Consider the following 13,996-nt stretch of genomic DNA (forward strand, 5'->3'; position numbering starts at 1 on the left):
TTGTAGTGCCATTGTGTGCCGTGTGAACAGAGCCCCCGGAGACATACCCTCTTCCTTGCTGTATAGTATTCCTCCAAATGATTTCCCCAGGGTGTGGTGCTCCATTCCCCTCTTGGTGGACGTTTAGGCTGCTCCCAACATTTTTCTACTACAAAGCAGTGCTGCAGGGGACATCTTTTTCTGCAGACGTCCATGTGCAAGGATGAAGCATCGTTCTAGACTGGACATGTGGGGGGAGTCTGGTCCTAGGACGCATGCGTGTGTCCGTTTCCATTAGCTCTAGCCTAATTGTTCTCCAAACCCTTCCCACTCCACCAGCAGTGACGAAGGAGCCTTCCCCATCCCTGTCAACACTGGGGTCACTGCTCTTTTTTTAATGTTTGTCTATCTGAAAGGTGGGAAATGGCATCTGGTAGTTTTAATTTGAGTTTTCCTAGTCACTGTTTGCAGCACATATGCACACACCCCTTTCTCTCCTCTCCTTTTTCTGTACTCGTGCTGAATTCTTTTCTCCTGATGTATTAGAGGTTGCTGCCTCTACCTGTTTTTAGGCATTAAGATCTGGGCAGTACAACCCGACAACTGAAATTTGGTGTCTTGTCTGAAATTACAGGATGTTCCTCAGGCCTCCGTGTTTCCATGGGAACAAGTAACAGTCATCCTTCATGATTAGGTGGTATCCATGGCAACCAAGCCGGCAGCATTTGAATGAAACCGATTTTATTTTATTTTATTTTATTATTATTATTATTTTTTTGCAAACACATGAAGGTTAAAATGCATGCAGCCTGGCGCTTCTGGTAAAATGGAAACTTTTGTTTCTTTTCCTCGTGGAAAGGGCATCTGGGGTCAGCTCGGCCGGTGGCCCAGTTTTGCAGGTTGGGAGCCCTGAGGTCATGTGGAGGTCACAGAGAGAGTGTGAGCTGAGAGGAGACTCCTGAGCCAGTGCTCCAAAGGTCTAGGGATGCCACCTTCACGCTGCACAGTGTTAGGTCACTTAACGTCTCCGGGATTCCGTTTGGCACTAGCTGTCTTGCTTAGACCTCTGAGGACATGAGGCCAGTGTCTGCGTCCCCAGATTAAAAAAAAAAAGTCCTGCTAAATCAAAGGACATAGGCCTCTGTGTGTTTGTCAAGGACTCAGACTGATCCCTTGCAGGCAGAATTAGGATGGGGGAAGGTGATCAACTTTCCATAAAGAAAGATTTGGGTTTTTGTCTTTGCTTTTGTTCTGGTGGTAGAGAATAGAGATAGTCACTGCCCTGACCCCCTCCGGACTCACTGGATTGATGATAAATCATGAACTCAGAGACAGAAAGGGGTTTGCCTGGAGTCACACAGCAGAGGCCAGGGGGAATCCTGTCTCCCAGTACCAGTCTTGCACCCCTCCCCAACCCCCACGCTCCAGACACCCTCTGCCTTCTCTGAGGTCCTCAGTGTGGGTTATTGGGGGACAGTTTAAGGGGCTTGAGCACATACTCTTACTTCCTGCCTGGGGGAAATTTAGAGGAAGTCATTTTTGCCTCGCAGAACCTCAGTTTCCTCATCTGGAAGGTGGATCTCACCATAGCTGTCCAAGGTGTCATTGTGGGGATTCTATTTGAATGGCTCCAGAACTTGCCTTCTCAGTGGGGGTGATATTACTCCAAGTAGGTGAAAAAAGTTGATTCTCAGAAGGGAAGGGGCAAAAAAAAATCTCACTCTTTTTTTTTATTTAAAAAAAAATTTTTTTTTACATTTATTTATTTTTGAGAAACAGAGTGAGGCATAGCGTGAGCGGGGGAGGGGCAGAGAGAGAAGGAGACACAGAATCCAAAGCAGGCTCCAGGCCCCGAGCAAGCAGTCAGCACAGACCCTGATGCGGGGCTCGAACCCACGAACCGTGAGATCATGACCTGAGCCGAAGTCAGACGCTCAACTGACTGAGCCACCCAGGAACCCCAAAATTTCACTCTTTTTACTGTATAAAAACCCAGTATATGTACAGTACATAAAGATAGCTACTGTATATGGTATTAGAGTTTTATGGCGGGGGGGAATCTAGAAAAAAAATGTCTAAAAAGACCTCTTAGGGGAAATGATAAGGCATAAAAGGTAAAGAAATGCTGGTTCAGAATTCCGCAATCCACAAGCTTCTTGTTAGTGTTTCACGCCCTTTGGGCTGTCAGATGGGGAGAGAGCCTGGCCCGGCCCAGACCCTGCCCCTGAAGACCCATGACAGGACACAGCTTCCTTCCTGGCCTTGTTTCCCCACCCCTCTGTAAAGGAGTTGCCTCCGCTCCACAAGCGGGGGCCGGGGCTTAAGCAGCTGGGATCCTGCCTGGTGGATCAGTCAGGGTCCAGCAGGAAGCAGATGGCACTTAACGCTAGGATGATTTGAGGTGTGGGCGGGTGTGGGGAACCGTGAAGAGGAGTGTGGGACCCCAGAGCCAGTGACAACCGGGGATGATCTACCAAGGCTGAGGGAGGGGAGCTGTGTGGGCGCTCAGGGGACAGGGTCCTCTTGATAGGAGCTGGGACCATCAGTGGAGGGAGGCAGCCAGTGTGGGCGACTCTTCCTCCCCCGCCCTGTCCGATCTCCTGCCAGGGCCCCCCACCACTGGCCTAACCTCGTGGAGGCTGGGGGGTCCAGAAGCTCAGCGGGTGGGGTCTACACAGGTCAGCCCCGTGGAGCAGAAGGCAGGGTGGAAAAGCGTGGAGGATGGAACTGGGGCCAGTGGAAGCTGCCTGGAGAGGTAGGAAGGTCCCTTGTCACTTTCCTCTGGAGGGCAGGGCCCTGCCCTGGGCATGCAGGGGAGGCTGAAAAGTCAGACGATCCGGCTGTTTTGTGCAGGGGGGAGGGGACTCCTGTCCCTTCCTGCAGGCTCCTCCTGCGTTTCTACCTTCTCACATGGGTGGGGTGTGGCCAGGGCTTCTGAATTGAAGTCTAAGGCTATTTTGGGAGCACCTGAGAGAGAGTCTGTGCTATAGTCCTATTGAGTTAGGGGCTAATGGACAAGTTCCTTTCCTCCACTGTCAGCTTCCTCATCCGTACCATGGGTGGTTGGATCAAGTAACCCCAAAGGCCCCTGGCTAAGACCCAGTAGGCAAGAGGCAGTGTTTTGCACAGGGGATATCAGGTTTTGTCTCGGAGGAGAGGCAGCCTTGCTGGGTTCCTCTTGCCCTACCTGGTGGCTCCATGTATGTCTTGCCTGGAGCCATGATGGCCCACATGCCCAGGAAGGGCGGTGGAGGTGTGTGTGTGTGTGTGTGTGTGTGTGTGTGTGTGTGTGTGTTGGGGGAGGGAGGCGGCCCACATGCCCAGGAAGGGCGGTGGAGAGGTGTGTGTGTGTGTGTGTGTGTGTGTGTGTGTGTGTGTGTGTGTTGGGGGAGGGAGGCGAAGTTCCTGAGGGGCTTCTGGACGCTGAACACAGTGCCTCATACATAGGTAGGACACAGTGGTATGGTGGACACCCAGGTGGAGGTGATGGGGGGTGGGGGGAGAGGTGAAGGTAGACTGAGGAGCCCAAGAAGAGATTTCCTAGGGAAACCTCCAGAACGAGTGGTGTCTCCTAGAGTGTGACTAGCAGGGACTGCGGAGGAGGAGGGAAGAAGGTTCTCAGCAGGAAACACCACGAGGGAGGCAGCGAGGCCCTGGGAGATCGCAGCCACTGGGCTGGGGAGATGCTGAGTAGTGGAAGCTTTTCTGGAAGAGGTGGCCCAGGGCTGGCTAGTGCACAACTGGACCTGGTATCAGCCCCCGCCTGGTAGTCAGCTACGCCTGAACCCCTCCCCGTGGTGGCCCACTTCCCCCAGGCCCAGGGTGGCATTGCCTGCCTGGCCGTTGGCCAGGGCTCAGTACTGGAGCCTATCCTGGGGGGCGTGGTGACGGGCTCCACTCTGTCCTTCCACACTTCTGAAGACCTCTGTCCAATCTGGCTACATGGAGGGAAAGGACCGGAAAACGTAGACATTGCCGTTCTGCCTTCTGGGACAGCTTGCTCCTCGTCATCTGTTCTGTAGATGTGCACACGTCCACCTGTCCTCGAATGCATGTGTCCCTGCGGATGAGTCTGCGTGGGTACCCGTTGGAGTGTCTGCATAGATGTGGACGTGAGTGTGTGGCTGGGCATGCGTCCCTGTGTGTGCACATGCACCGGGGAAGTGTCTGCCCCCCGTCCTTTTTCTTCCTTGCGAGCCAACAGGACTTTCCTGAGCAGCCCCCATGTGCCAGGCTCCACACAGGATACTGGGGATGAGATGCAGCCAGCTTGGGCACGGGTAGTAGGAGTTCCATAGCCAAGCAGAGAGAGAGAGACAGAGAGAGAGAGACAGACAGACAGACAGACAGACATGTACTGTGTGCGAAGTGAGATCATCGGCAGGAGGCTTGGCCTGGCTGTTGCTAGAGGAGCCAGAAGGGGGCTGAGAGCTGGGGGCAGAGGGATTACCAGGGGTCTCCTCCGGGGCCTGTGGGATGGGATGGACCGGATTCCTCTGTGGGGGACCACAGCTGGAGCACAGGCAGAGAGATAGCCAGTGCCGAGCACGGCGTGGGGGAGCCAGCCAGGCAAGTGGCCAGGTCGCACTGACCTGAGAGGTTTTGAACAGGCAGGCTCAGGTCACGGCTGTGAGTTGTAAGTAAGCTGTCACCGTCTAAAAATCAAAACACTTCGTATTTTAAAAAGCTCGGGTTTCCAGCTTCTCTTGAACTGTGGGAAGCCGTGGCTACCCGGGGCCCCCCCATGGCTACGCTGAAATAACCAGCTGGGTGCTACCCTTGATCCTGAAACCTACCAGCCTTTGCACTCCCATCGAGTTTAAGGCCTCTAGAAAAGAAGGTCTGAATTGGAAGCCAGAGATCACAGATTCTCATGTTTGAAGGGACTACTTGTATACCTCCAGGAACAGGAAGCTTTGTTATGTCACAAGATATATGACTCGAAGTGAAGATTTGGAGAGAGCTTTTTTTAAAACACATTGGAATATACACAACTATATGTATATATATATATATATATACACACACACATATATATATTATATATATATATATACACACACATATATTATATATATATACTTATATAAATTACATATATATATATACTTATATAAATTACATATATATATATATATATATAATGAAGTTTGCCATTTTAATCATTTTTAAGGGTACACTTTAATGGCATTAAATACATTTACAGTGCGGTGTGACCATCACTGCTACCCGTTGCTCGCTCTTTGCCAGCACTCTAAACAGAAACTCTTATCATTAAGCAATACCTCCCCATTCCGCCTGCCTCCAGCCCCTCGGTTACCTCCAACCTACCTTCCATCTCTATGAGTTTGCCGATTGCAAGTGTTTCATGTAAGTGGACTCGTACGACATTTGGGGTCTGGCTTTGGTAACTCAACATGTTTTCAAGGTTCGTCCACACTGCAGCGTGTGTGAGAACTTTTGTTCGTTTTTATGACGGAATAGCATTCCATCGTATGGATGTACCACCCTGTGTGTATGAACGATCGTCCATTCATCTGTGGATGGACACTTGGGCTGTGTCTACCTCTTGGCTATTATGAATGACACTGCTGTGCACATTTGCATACAAGTCTGTGTATGTCCCTGTTTTCAACTCTTGGGGGTATATACCCAGGAGAAGAATTGCTGGATCGTGGGGGTAATTCTGGCTTTCACTTTCTGGGGGAACAGCCAAACTGTTTTCCACAGTGGCTGTACTCTTTTAGGGGGACCAGTTGCCTGTCGTCCTGGGCAGGATGGGGAATGACAGGAGGGCCTGACCGAGTGGCCTCGATCGTCTGTCCTCACGCTCTCTCTCCCTCTGTTGACAGAGTCGCCCCAGGAAAGGCCGGGCTCCCGGCGCAGTCTGCCCGGCAGCCTCTCAGAGAAGAACCCCAGCATGGAGCCCTCGGCCACCACGCCGTTCCGGGTCACGGTAACTATCTCTGCGTCACCATCGCCACCTGGCCTGGGGTGCCACTCTGCGACCCCGCGGGCCCCCTTCCTGGAGCCTCACGGACCGGGAGAGCATCCAGCCTCCCTTGTTCTAGGTATCCGATCACTCAGCTGCTCCCCTCTCTGTGGCTCAGCCTGGGGGCCACACGGGGGTCCCGTCCTGTGAGGGAGGGGGCAGACGGAGGACAGACAGCCCCGCAGCCACGGGGCCCAGAGCGAGCTGGCCGGGGAAGCGAGAGTCTAGCGCGAGCGAGGCCAGATAAACACACCCTCACGTGTGCACATGCACACCACGCTTCCGCGACTCTTAAGATGCACGATTTTTATTTTTACGTTTTAATATCTCTCACGTTGCAGTCTGTGGCGTGTCATAATTTAATCGCTGTGTTTTTTTCTTTCTTGGAGACCCATAAAATAATGCTGCATCTTAAAACTGATGAGGCCTTAGAATTGACAAAGCACAGCATATATACTCTAGCTATTGATTTCAGTGGCCTCATTAGCATACACCTTTTTATGACTAACCCAAACAGCTTTACGGAGACAGAACGCGGTGACCCTTATCATCTGACTCTCTGTGTCCCGCTGTGTCCTCGCCGAGCACGCACACTATTGTATGTTCCCGTGCGCCCCTCTGTCCAGTGCTCTGTCGGCCACTGGAGGCACAGAGAAGTACAGACAGGGAGAAAGCAGAACACGCCGTCTCTTCCCCTGGGAGCTCATGGTCTATAGAGGAGACGGGTGGATGTTTGATCGATACTTCATCCATTCCTTCATCCAGCAGGTTTTATGGCAAGCCAGCTGTGTGCCAGGCACCATTATTGGGACTGGGGCTGAGTGGTGGAGGTGGCCAAGAGAGGACCTGGTAGACATTCTCATGCTCGAGCTACGTGCTATGAAGAAAAGCAGGCTGCTATGATAGAGGACATCAGGAGGGCTTCCTTGAGGTGGTGTGGTCGAGAGGTGATATTTGCGCTGAGGCCCAAGGGATGAGGCGCCAGCCCTATGGGGAGCAGGGGAAAGAGGGTTTTGGGTGGACGGAACAGAGAGGGCACGGGCCTGGCTGTCACCATGCAGTGTGATTTTGGGGCTCCAGATGAGCTAGGAGTAACTAGCTGTTCCCTATGCATTAGAAAGGGTATCCCCCTGGAGGCTGACTTTATGAGCTGGGTCTTGAAGGGTAAGCAGGCACAGTGAAAGAGGGAGTTCCAAGTAGGGGGAACAGCAGCTGCAAAGGCATAGAGGCGCACTAGAAACTGATGTGTTTGTGAAACGGCGAAATGCGTGGTGGGACTGGAGTTGAGGGGTAGGGAGGACTGGGTAGGCAGCTGAGCAGCTGGGCTGAGTCTGGGGCCGATGGAGCTTCAAAAGCCAGGCTAAGCGGGGTGCGGCTTTCCATGGGGCAACTGATTCTCCCGCCTGTCTGTGTGTCATAAGAATGCTTGCAAAACAGATTCTTAGGTTCCCTCAAGATTTCAGTGCAGTGGGCCAGGGGCAGGACCTGGGTATCTGCATTTAAAAAGCTCCCCCAAGAGGTGGTTGTGAGCTTCAGGCTCTGAATTGGCCTTGGGCAGCAGGAGGAAAGGGAAGCCTGTGCCGAGAGTGGATTCAGGGTCACTCCCCTGGGTGTGGTGGGGGCCCCTGGGAGACCATCTCTAGCCTGCAGGGAGGGCAAAGACGCTGACACCTGGGTGACCCTGACTCCAATCAGTCAACTGGAGCTGAGGCCAAGTCCTGCCTTCCCCCGGGCCCTAGGGGCCACAGCCTCTGGGGCTGAGCCTTCAGGGGCCTTAGGGAACAAAGACTAATAATAACGTAGCCACCTGCACTATGCTTCCGGTCCTACGTAGATGATCTTTTTTAATCCTCAAGATAGCCCTGAAGCTGAAACTTTGATCACCCCATTTCACAGATGAGAAAACTGAGGCTCAGAGAGGGGAAGTCACTCAGCTAAGCTCCAAGCGCCACTAAATGGTGGAGCCAAGGTTGAGACCAGCCTCTCTGACGTCAGGGCACAAGTGTGCACTCCCGGCCGTGAGCAGGGGAGCCGTTGCCCCCGTGCCCTCCCGGAACCTCTCAGTGTTTCTCCTTGTCTGTTCCCCTTCCTTTTGCTGCTCTGATAGATGTATCATCACACCTTGAAGTTGCTGTCACTGCGGCTCTTTAACTGCCGGGTAGGTTTGGCGTCCTTCTTGTAGTGACGTTTTCGCCCCATTAACCATGTGTGGGTCAGAGCCAGCCCCTGGCTTCTGGACCCCCAGGCACTGGGACTCAGTCCCGCCTGCATGAGCTGGGTCCGCAAGGTGGAAAGCGTGTTCACTTGTCGTTTTACCCACTTCTCACAGCAACCTGGAGGGGAGGGACCATTCGTGTCTCCATTTCACAGATGAGGGAGCTGAGGCTGAGAGACATGAAATCATTTGCTCGGCGTGATGGATGCCAGGACCGTTGGACATTCACGTTTTGTGTCCTTCCCTGGACACCTTGGCCCTTTTCTGTGTGGAGCAGTTCAGGGTGTGAGTGTCTATACTGGGCTGTGCTTGGAGCTCACGGGTGCTAGAGGGCTCAGAGATAGGGATCTGGGTTCAAATCCTGGCTCTTCCGTGACCTGTGTGACCTCATTAGTCACTCAGCCTCTCTGAGCCTCCGGTCCGTATCAGTAACGTGTGGAATGTCCACCCTTCCTTGAAGGACTGTGGTGGACCTTCGTGAGTCCTGGCACGTCGAGGCCCACGTCTGACCCAGGGTGGACACTCAATACAGAATATCCGCCATTATCCTTGGAATCGTATTTCCCTTTTTGGCTTTGGAACAGTAGAGATCTGGGGAGGGTCAGAGTGGAGAGCCAAGGACAGGGCGTTTGGTGGGAGGGAGCCGGGCTTGGGTGTTGGGGACGGACCCTTGTAGGACCAGAAGCACACCCTCTTCTCCTGCCCAGCTTGCACTTCCTCACATGTGCTGCCACAGGCCGCATCCTCACGTGCTTGGCTGACTGCTGCTGTGTGTACCCTCCCCCCTCCCCCGCCGAGGGAACCCAGGCAACATGGTTTTGCCCCGGGGGAGGCAGGAGACACAGTACAGGATATACCTGAATAACTGGTGTCTTCGCTGCCGTTTGAAACTCGGGGGACAGGATGTCACCCCCTCTCACAGAAATGCCCTTGTGCAACCATGGAGTTTAATGGAGAATCAACATGTTGTGTTCGTTTGGATTCATTCTGTCTGCCTCCCCCCGTGAAGACTAAAGCCTGGGAGAGGCTGAACTCGTCCAAGGTCACCACTCAGCTGGGAGCACTTCTGGGTCCCGGCTGTTTGTACCCATACGGGGCCCTAACCTTTTGTGATTTGGCCTGGGACTGCAGCCACCCCACAGGGCATCAGGGGCTGGGCACAAGTCCCACCTCTGTTTCTTGGAGATCATGTGACCCTGGGGGACCCTCAGTTTACCCTTCTCTAAAATGAGGAGTATGGACTTTGTAAGGCAACATGTGGCTTGGGCATAAAGTGGGCGCTTAAAGATTTCGATGCAGTAACGAAAAGAATGAACTAAAAGTCAGCAGACTCAGGGCTGAGCCTCATATCAGCTTTGTGACCTGAGCAAGATACAGAACCTTTGCCCATCTGGTATGACTTCCTTCTATCTACAGGTGGAGTTGGGGGTGGGGAGTGGACCACTAGGACCCATGGTGCCAGCAGGCTGGGGTGTGCCCTGAGAGCTATGGAGGACCCTGGACCAGGGTAGGATGGAGAAGGGAGCTGGGAGCGTGTGACCACATGGGCCTTCTGCCCGTCTCTGGCCCTCAGCTCTCAGGCTCCACCGAGATGTCGAGGCCAAGATTCAAACCCAGATCTGTCTTCTCTGCATCAGTAGGGAATCCTGGAAGGAAGAGAAGGAAGGCAGGCAGCAAGCTGGGGCCCCGTATCTGCACACGCTGTCAGACGGGGTCCGGGGGCTCTGCCTGGGCCCGTCTCCCTTCCCAAAGCCCAGGGATCCTTAGCACAGCAGCACGCCGCCCCTTCTCACCTGCCACTCCATGTTAGGAATTCATGGTTCGATTTGGGGGGAAGGTGATGGTGACTGTTACCTGTCTCCCCAAGGGTCCCCTCAGCCTGCCACCTTCCCCAGACCCGGCCTCCCCTTGCTGTAGGCTGGGTCCTTCCTGTCTGCCCCCCACCCCCTCCCATCGACCTTGAGGAGGGCTGGCAGGGCTGGGGTGTGGGAGGCGGCAGAGGCTCTGGGAAACTTGACAGCCAATTGATTCCTCTTCGGGAAGTTGAAAGTGGAGAATCGTGTTTGAAGGTTTAGCTGAAATTAGGTCTCAGGGCTATTTTTTGCAAGATGGAGAAGGAGAAGTGTCAGGGAGGGGAAGGCCCAGGGGGGTGGCGGAAGCTGCAGATAAACTCAGTCGCGGGTTGGTTGCAGATGCTTCTGGAAGGGGGTCTTAGTTCCTTTCAATCACCTACTTCTGCTGGATGCTCATTTGTGCGCACCCTGGGTGGTGGGATGGAGGTGCGGCCGGGGTGCTGTGGGAACCCAGAACACGGGGCAGTTACCATCGGCTGATAACGGTAGGGAAGAAATCCTGGAGGAGGATCTTCGGGGCTGAGCTTTGAGGGATGTGTAGGAGTTTGTCAGGAACAAAGGGAGAAGAGTATTCCAGCTGGGGGAGACGAACGTGAATTGGAACAAGCCAACGGCCCTGTGTGATTAGAGTGTTGGGTGAGTTGGAGACATAAAGGAGGGGGCACGGGAGAGGAAAGTGAGTGGGTGGAGGCTTCGGACTTGCCCCCGTGGGGCACAGGAGCCACAGGCGATGCTGGGTAGGAGAGGAGCCAGCAGATCTCTGGGATGCGGACTTCCAGCTCCACACCCCTCTCCCCACTCCTGCAGCTTTTCCCTGCGCCCTTTTCGTGACTCAGCTGTCTTTTCCCATCACACACATAGTGCCAGGCACGTGGACATAAACACACAGGCCTGTGAGGGGGCCCCTTCGACACCACCGTGGAAGGCCGTTGGAAGCGATCACGAACGCTTCCCCGTACAGAGGAAGGCCTGGAGCTCAGAGAGGGGAGGGTCCTTTCCCAAAGTCACACAGCCTATCTGGAACGGGGCCTGGAATCGAGCCCAGGTGTCCCTGTGTCCGTGCCCCCCTTCGGGGCTGCTCACGCCTTGCCGCTTCCAGCCCTCTCTTCCCTGCAGTTGAGTCCTTCTGCCCACCTCCATCAGGTTTCCTGGGAAGAGCGGCTTACGGAAATGGGCATCTGTGGGTCCGAAGGTCCCCAGAGGCCTCCGATGGCTCCTGCCCACTCGTCGCACACTGCCACCTCCTGGTCTGCCTCTCTTCCTCCATTCGTGCCCCTTCTCAGCTGGGGCAACTCTAGTGACGCATCGGGGTGGTGGACGGAAAAGCTGGTCAGGCTCACAGACCAGATGAGCCACCTCTGTCACTGCACAGGTGGCGAAACTAAGGCCCAGAGAGGGGAGGCTTGCCCGGAATACTTGTCGGGGCTTCCTCCGCCACCCCAGGCTGCTTTTGGGCCCATCTGTGTCTGTGGCCCCCAAACCAGTGTGGGGATGTCAGCCGTGCGGCCATGGTTGGGTGTGACTGAGCAGTAGGGCTGGGCCCTGGATCGGGGTCCCACAGATGGGTGCCCCGGGCCCCTCCTCGCAATACCCTGCTCAGTGGAGGCCTGTGAGCTAGAGTCTCCCGGCCTGGTGGGTGGCAAGTGTTCTGCGGATGAGAGGGTGTTGGAGAGAGGCTAATTGTTATTAAACTGTTCAAACCCAAAAGGAAAATTACTATCATTTTGGTCCGTGTCCACCTTCTGCAGGGAGAAGCTCCTTTACTGCAGCGGGAATCGAGGAGACGGGAATGTTATCACAGGGCCACCCGGGGGCGAGAGCTGGCCAGGGCAGCCAGGGTGGACCAGGACGCTCTTTGGGGCAGAGATATGGGGTGAGGGGCTATTTGGAGCCTCCTGAACCTGAGGCCAGGCCGGCGAGTGACGGCGGGCTGTGGTATTTGGTGCTGTTGGAGAGCTGCCAGCCTCATTCATAAATGATGGTATCGTCGCGGGTCTCTGAGCCTCTCTTTCCCCATCTGTAGATGGGCACAGGAGCCCCTCACTCACAGAGTGGCTGTGAGGGCCCAGTGTCTGGCCTTCAGCCAATGTTCGTCCTCTGTTCCCTCTTCTGGTAGGTGGGGCTCACTCCTTCCAGACACCTTCCCCCAGAGTCCCAGGTAATCAGACAGACCCCCCTCCCTTCTGTACCCATTATCTGCGGCCCCAGAGCAACATTGCCTTTGGTGGAGCTTCTAGGGCTCAGCCCCGGCACCAGGAGGTGGAGGTGGGCAAAGTGATACCGAAGGGACCAGAGACAAAGTTCCCAGGTGGTGAGTACAGATGGAGGGAGCTGGAGATGTCTGCGCAGGGCCGTTTCCTGCCAGTTGGGGGCAGCAGAGGGCAGCGAGTGGACGCCTGGGCAGCCGCTCCCAGAGGAGAATGGAAGTCCCTGGGGTTTGTGTGAACCCCCCCCCCCCAGGGCCACAGGGGCCTGGCTGAGCTAAACGAGCTCACCACTGGGTGGAGGAAACAACTCAAATCGAGGAGCACCTCTGGGCAGCTGGGCCTGGCCCTGGTGGCTGAGCTGACTGGGCCCGGGTTGGCCAGAGACCTGGGGGACCCCTGAGAGAGGGCCCAAATTAGAGACACTGGAATGGGGCAAGGCCTGGGGCCAAGGCCGCTTTCCAGCAGGAGAGGCACAGGCTGAGGCCGGCCAGCCTGAGGGCCGCCAGGCAGCATCAGGGCACTGCCGCCATCGTCAGGCTGGCTAACAGACACTCTCGTGGTCACCCTTTGATGGCTTGCAGGTGTCTTGGTCCACCCCCACCAGTACTTCGAAAGGGAGCAAGGCAGGTGTTCTGGCAGAGGTGGGGTGGTTGTCAGAACCGGGGCCGAAAGTCCTGCCAACGTGGGTTCAGATCCCAGCTCTGCCAGCCCCTTGCTGTTGGCACGGTGTTGAAGTTCTTGCAGGGCCTGGCCCACAGCACCAGCCCAGCCTCTGCCAACCAGTCGTGTTCTCTCCATTTTATAGATGAGAATGCTGAGGCCCAGAGAGGGAAGGTGAATTGTCCCAGGTCACACAGCCAACTGCGGACAGAGCTGGCATCTGAACCTGGGCCTCCCCATTTCCCTGCTTCGTCCTGCCTCGTCCCTACCTCCAGCTGGCCTGGTCCCCAAGGGTCAAAAGGTGTCTGTTCAGGGCAGAAAGGAATGGCTCCCCTCGTCTCACCCCACCCTGTGGCCTCTGCAGGCCCTCTTCTGGGTGGGGGGCAGGGCTCAGATGCCTTCACTTCCCCACCCCCTCATGGGAAAACAAAGCAATTGTCTCTGTCACATCAAGTGGCATTTGGGTTGGATTATAGACATAATTACATCTGAGTCTTCAGGTGGGAATTGTTTCTAAAGCCAGGAGGCCCTCTTTGGAGGTGGCTGCAATGACATCTGTTTCCGATACAAGGCCTTGCATTGGGATGAGTTACTTTTCCTCTGGAATTGCTTAAAGAATGCCTAAAATAAGCCACGATTGTTACTGCCCTGCTCCAGCACCTTAGATGGCTTCCAGGGGGTGGGATCCAGCTCCCCAGCCGCCATCCCCCAGGCCTGTCCCAGCCTCAGTGCCTTCCTTCATACAGGCTGGTCCTGTCCACAGGCCCTCTCCATTTCCCTGCCTTGAGAGCTCCTTCCCTCCTCCACACTCCCTCACTCCAGCAGGCATCTCCTCCCCTAGGCTTCAGAGCTCAGTCACAGTCAGACTGTGACTTAACCATCTACCAGACGGTGACTTTCTCAAGGGCAGCGACTGTTTGGCATTGAGATGGGGCCTCATGTGTGGTGGGCCCCTGGATGGGCTTGTGCAGTGAAGGTGTGTGAGAGAGAATGGATTGGGTGAGTGAGTGCAGGGTGGGGAGGGGATGAGTAGGGAGCAGAAGTCCCTTCTGAGAGCCCCGCTTGATGTCTCTGGGGCCAGGTGGACACC

The 13,996-nt window shown here is 55.0% G+C and overlaps 1 protein-coding gene across 1 annotated transcript in view; it reads left to right on the top strand.

The window, feature by feature from the left end:
* The window catches only part of DAB2IP (DAB2 interacting protein), a 119,238-nt gene that overhangs the window by 16,363 nt on the left and 88,879 nt on the right, over window positions 1–13,996 (top strand). Inside the window, 1 exon segment of the mRNA XM_047099759.1 lies at window positions 5,832–5,935. Within this exon segment, the coding sequence (XP_046955715.1) occupies window positions 5,832–5,935 (104 nt within the window).

The sequence above is a fragment of the Lynx rufus genome, unplaced genomic scaffold, assembly GCF_022079265.1.
Source record: "Lynx rufus isolate CCGP_SWC_20201006 ecotype Redwood Valley unplaced genomic scaffold, mLynRuf1.p SCAF_10, whole genome shotgun sequence".
Taxonomy (NCBI): domain Eukaryota; kingdom Metazoa; phylum Chordata; class Mammalia; order Carnivora; family Felidae; genus Lynx; species Lynx rufus.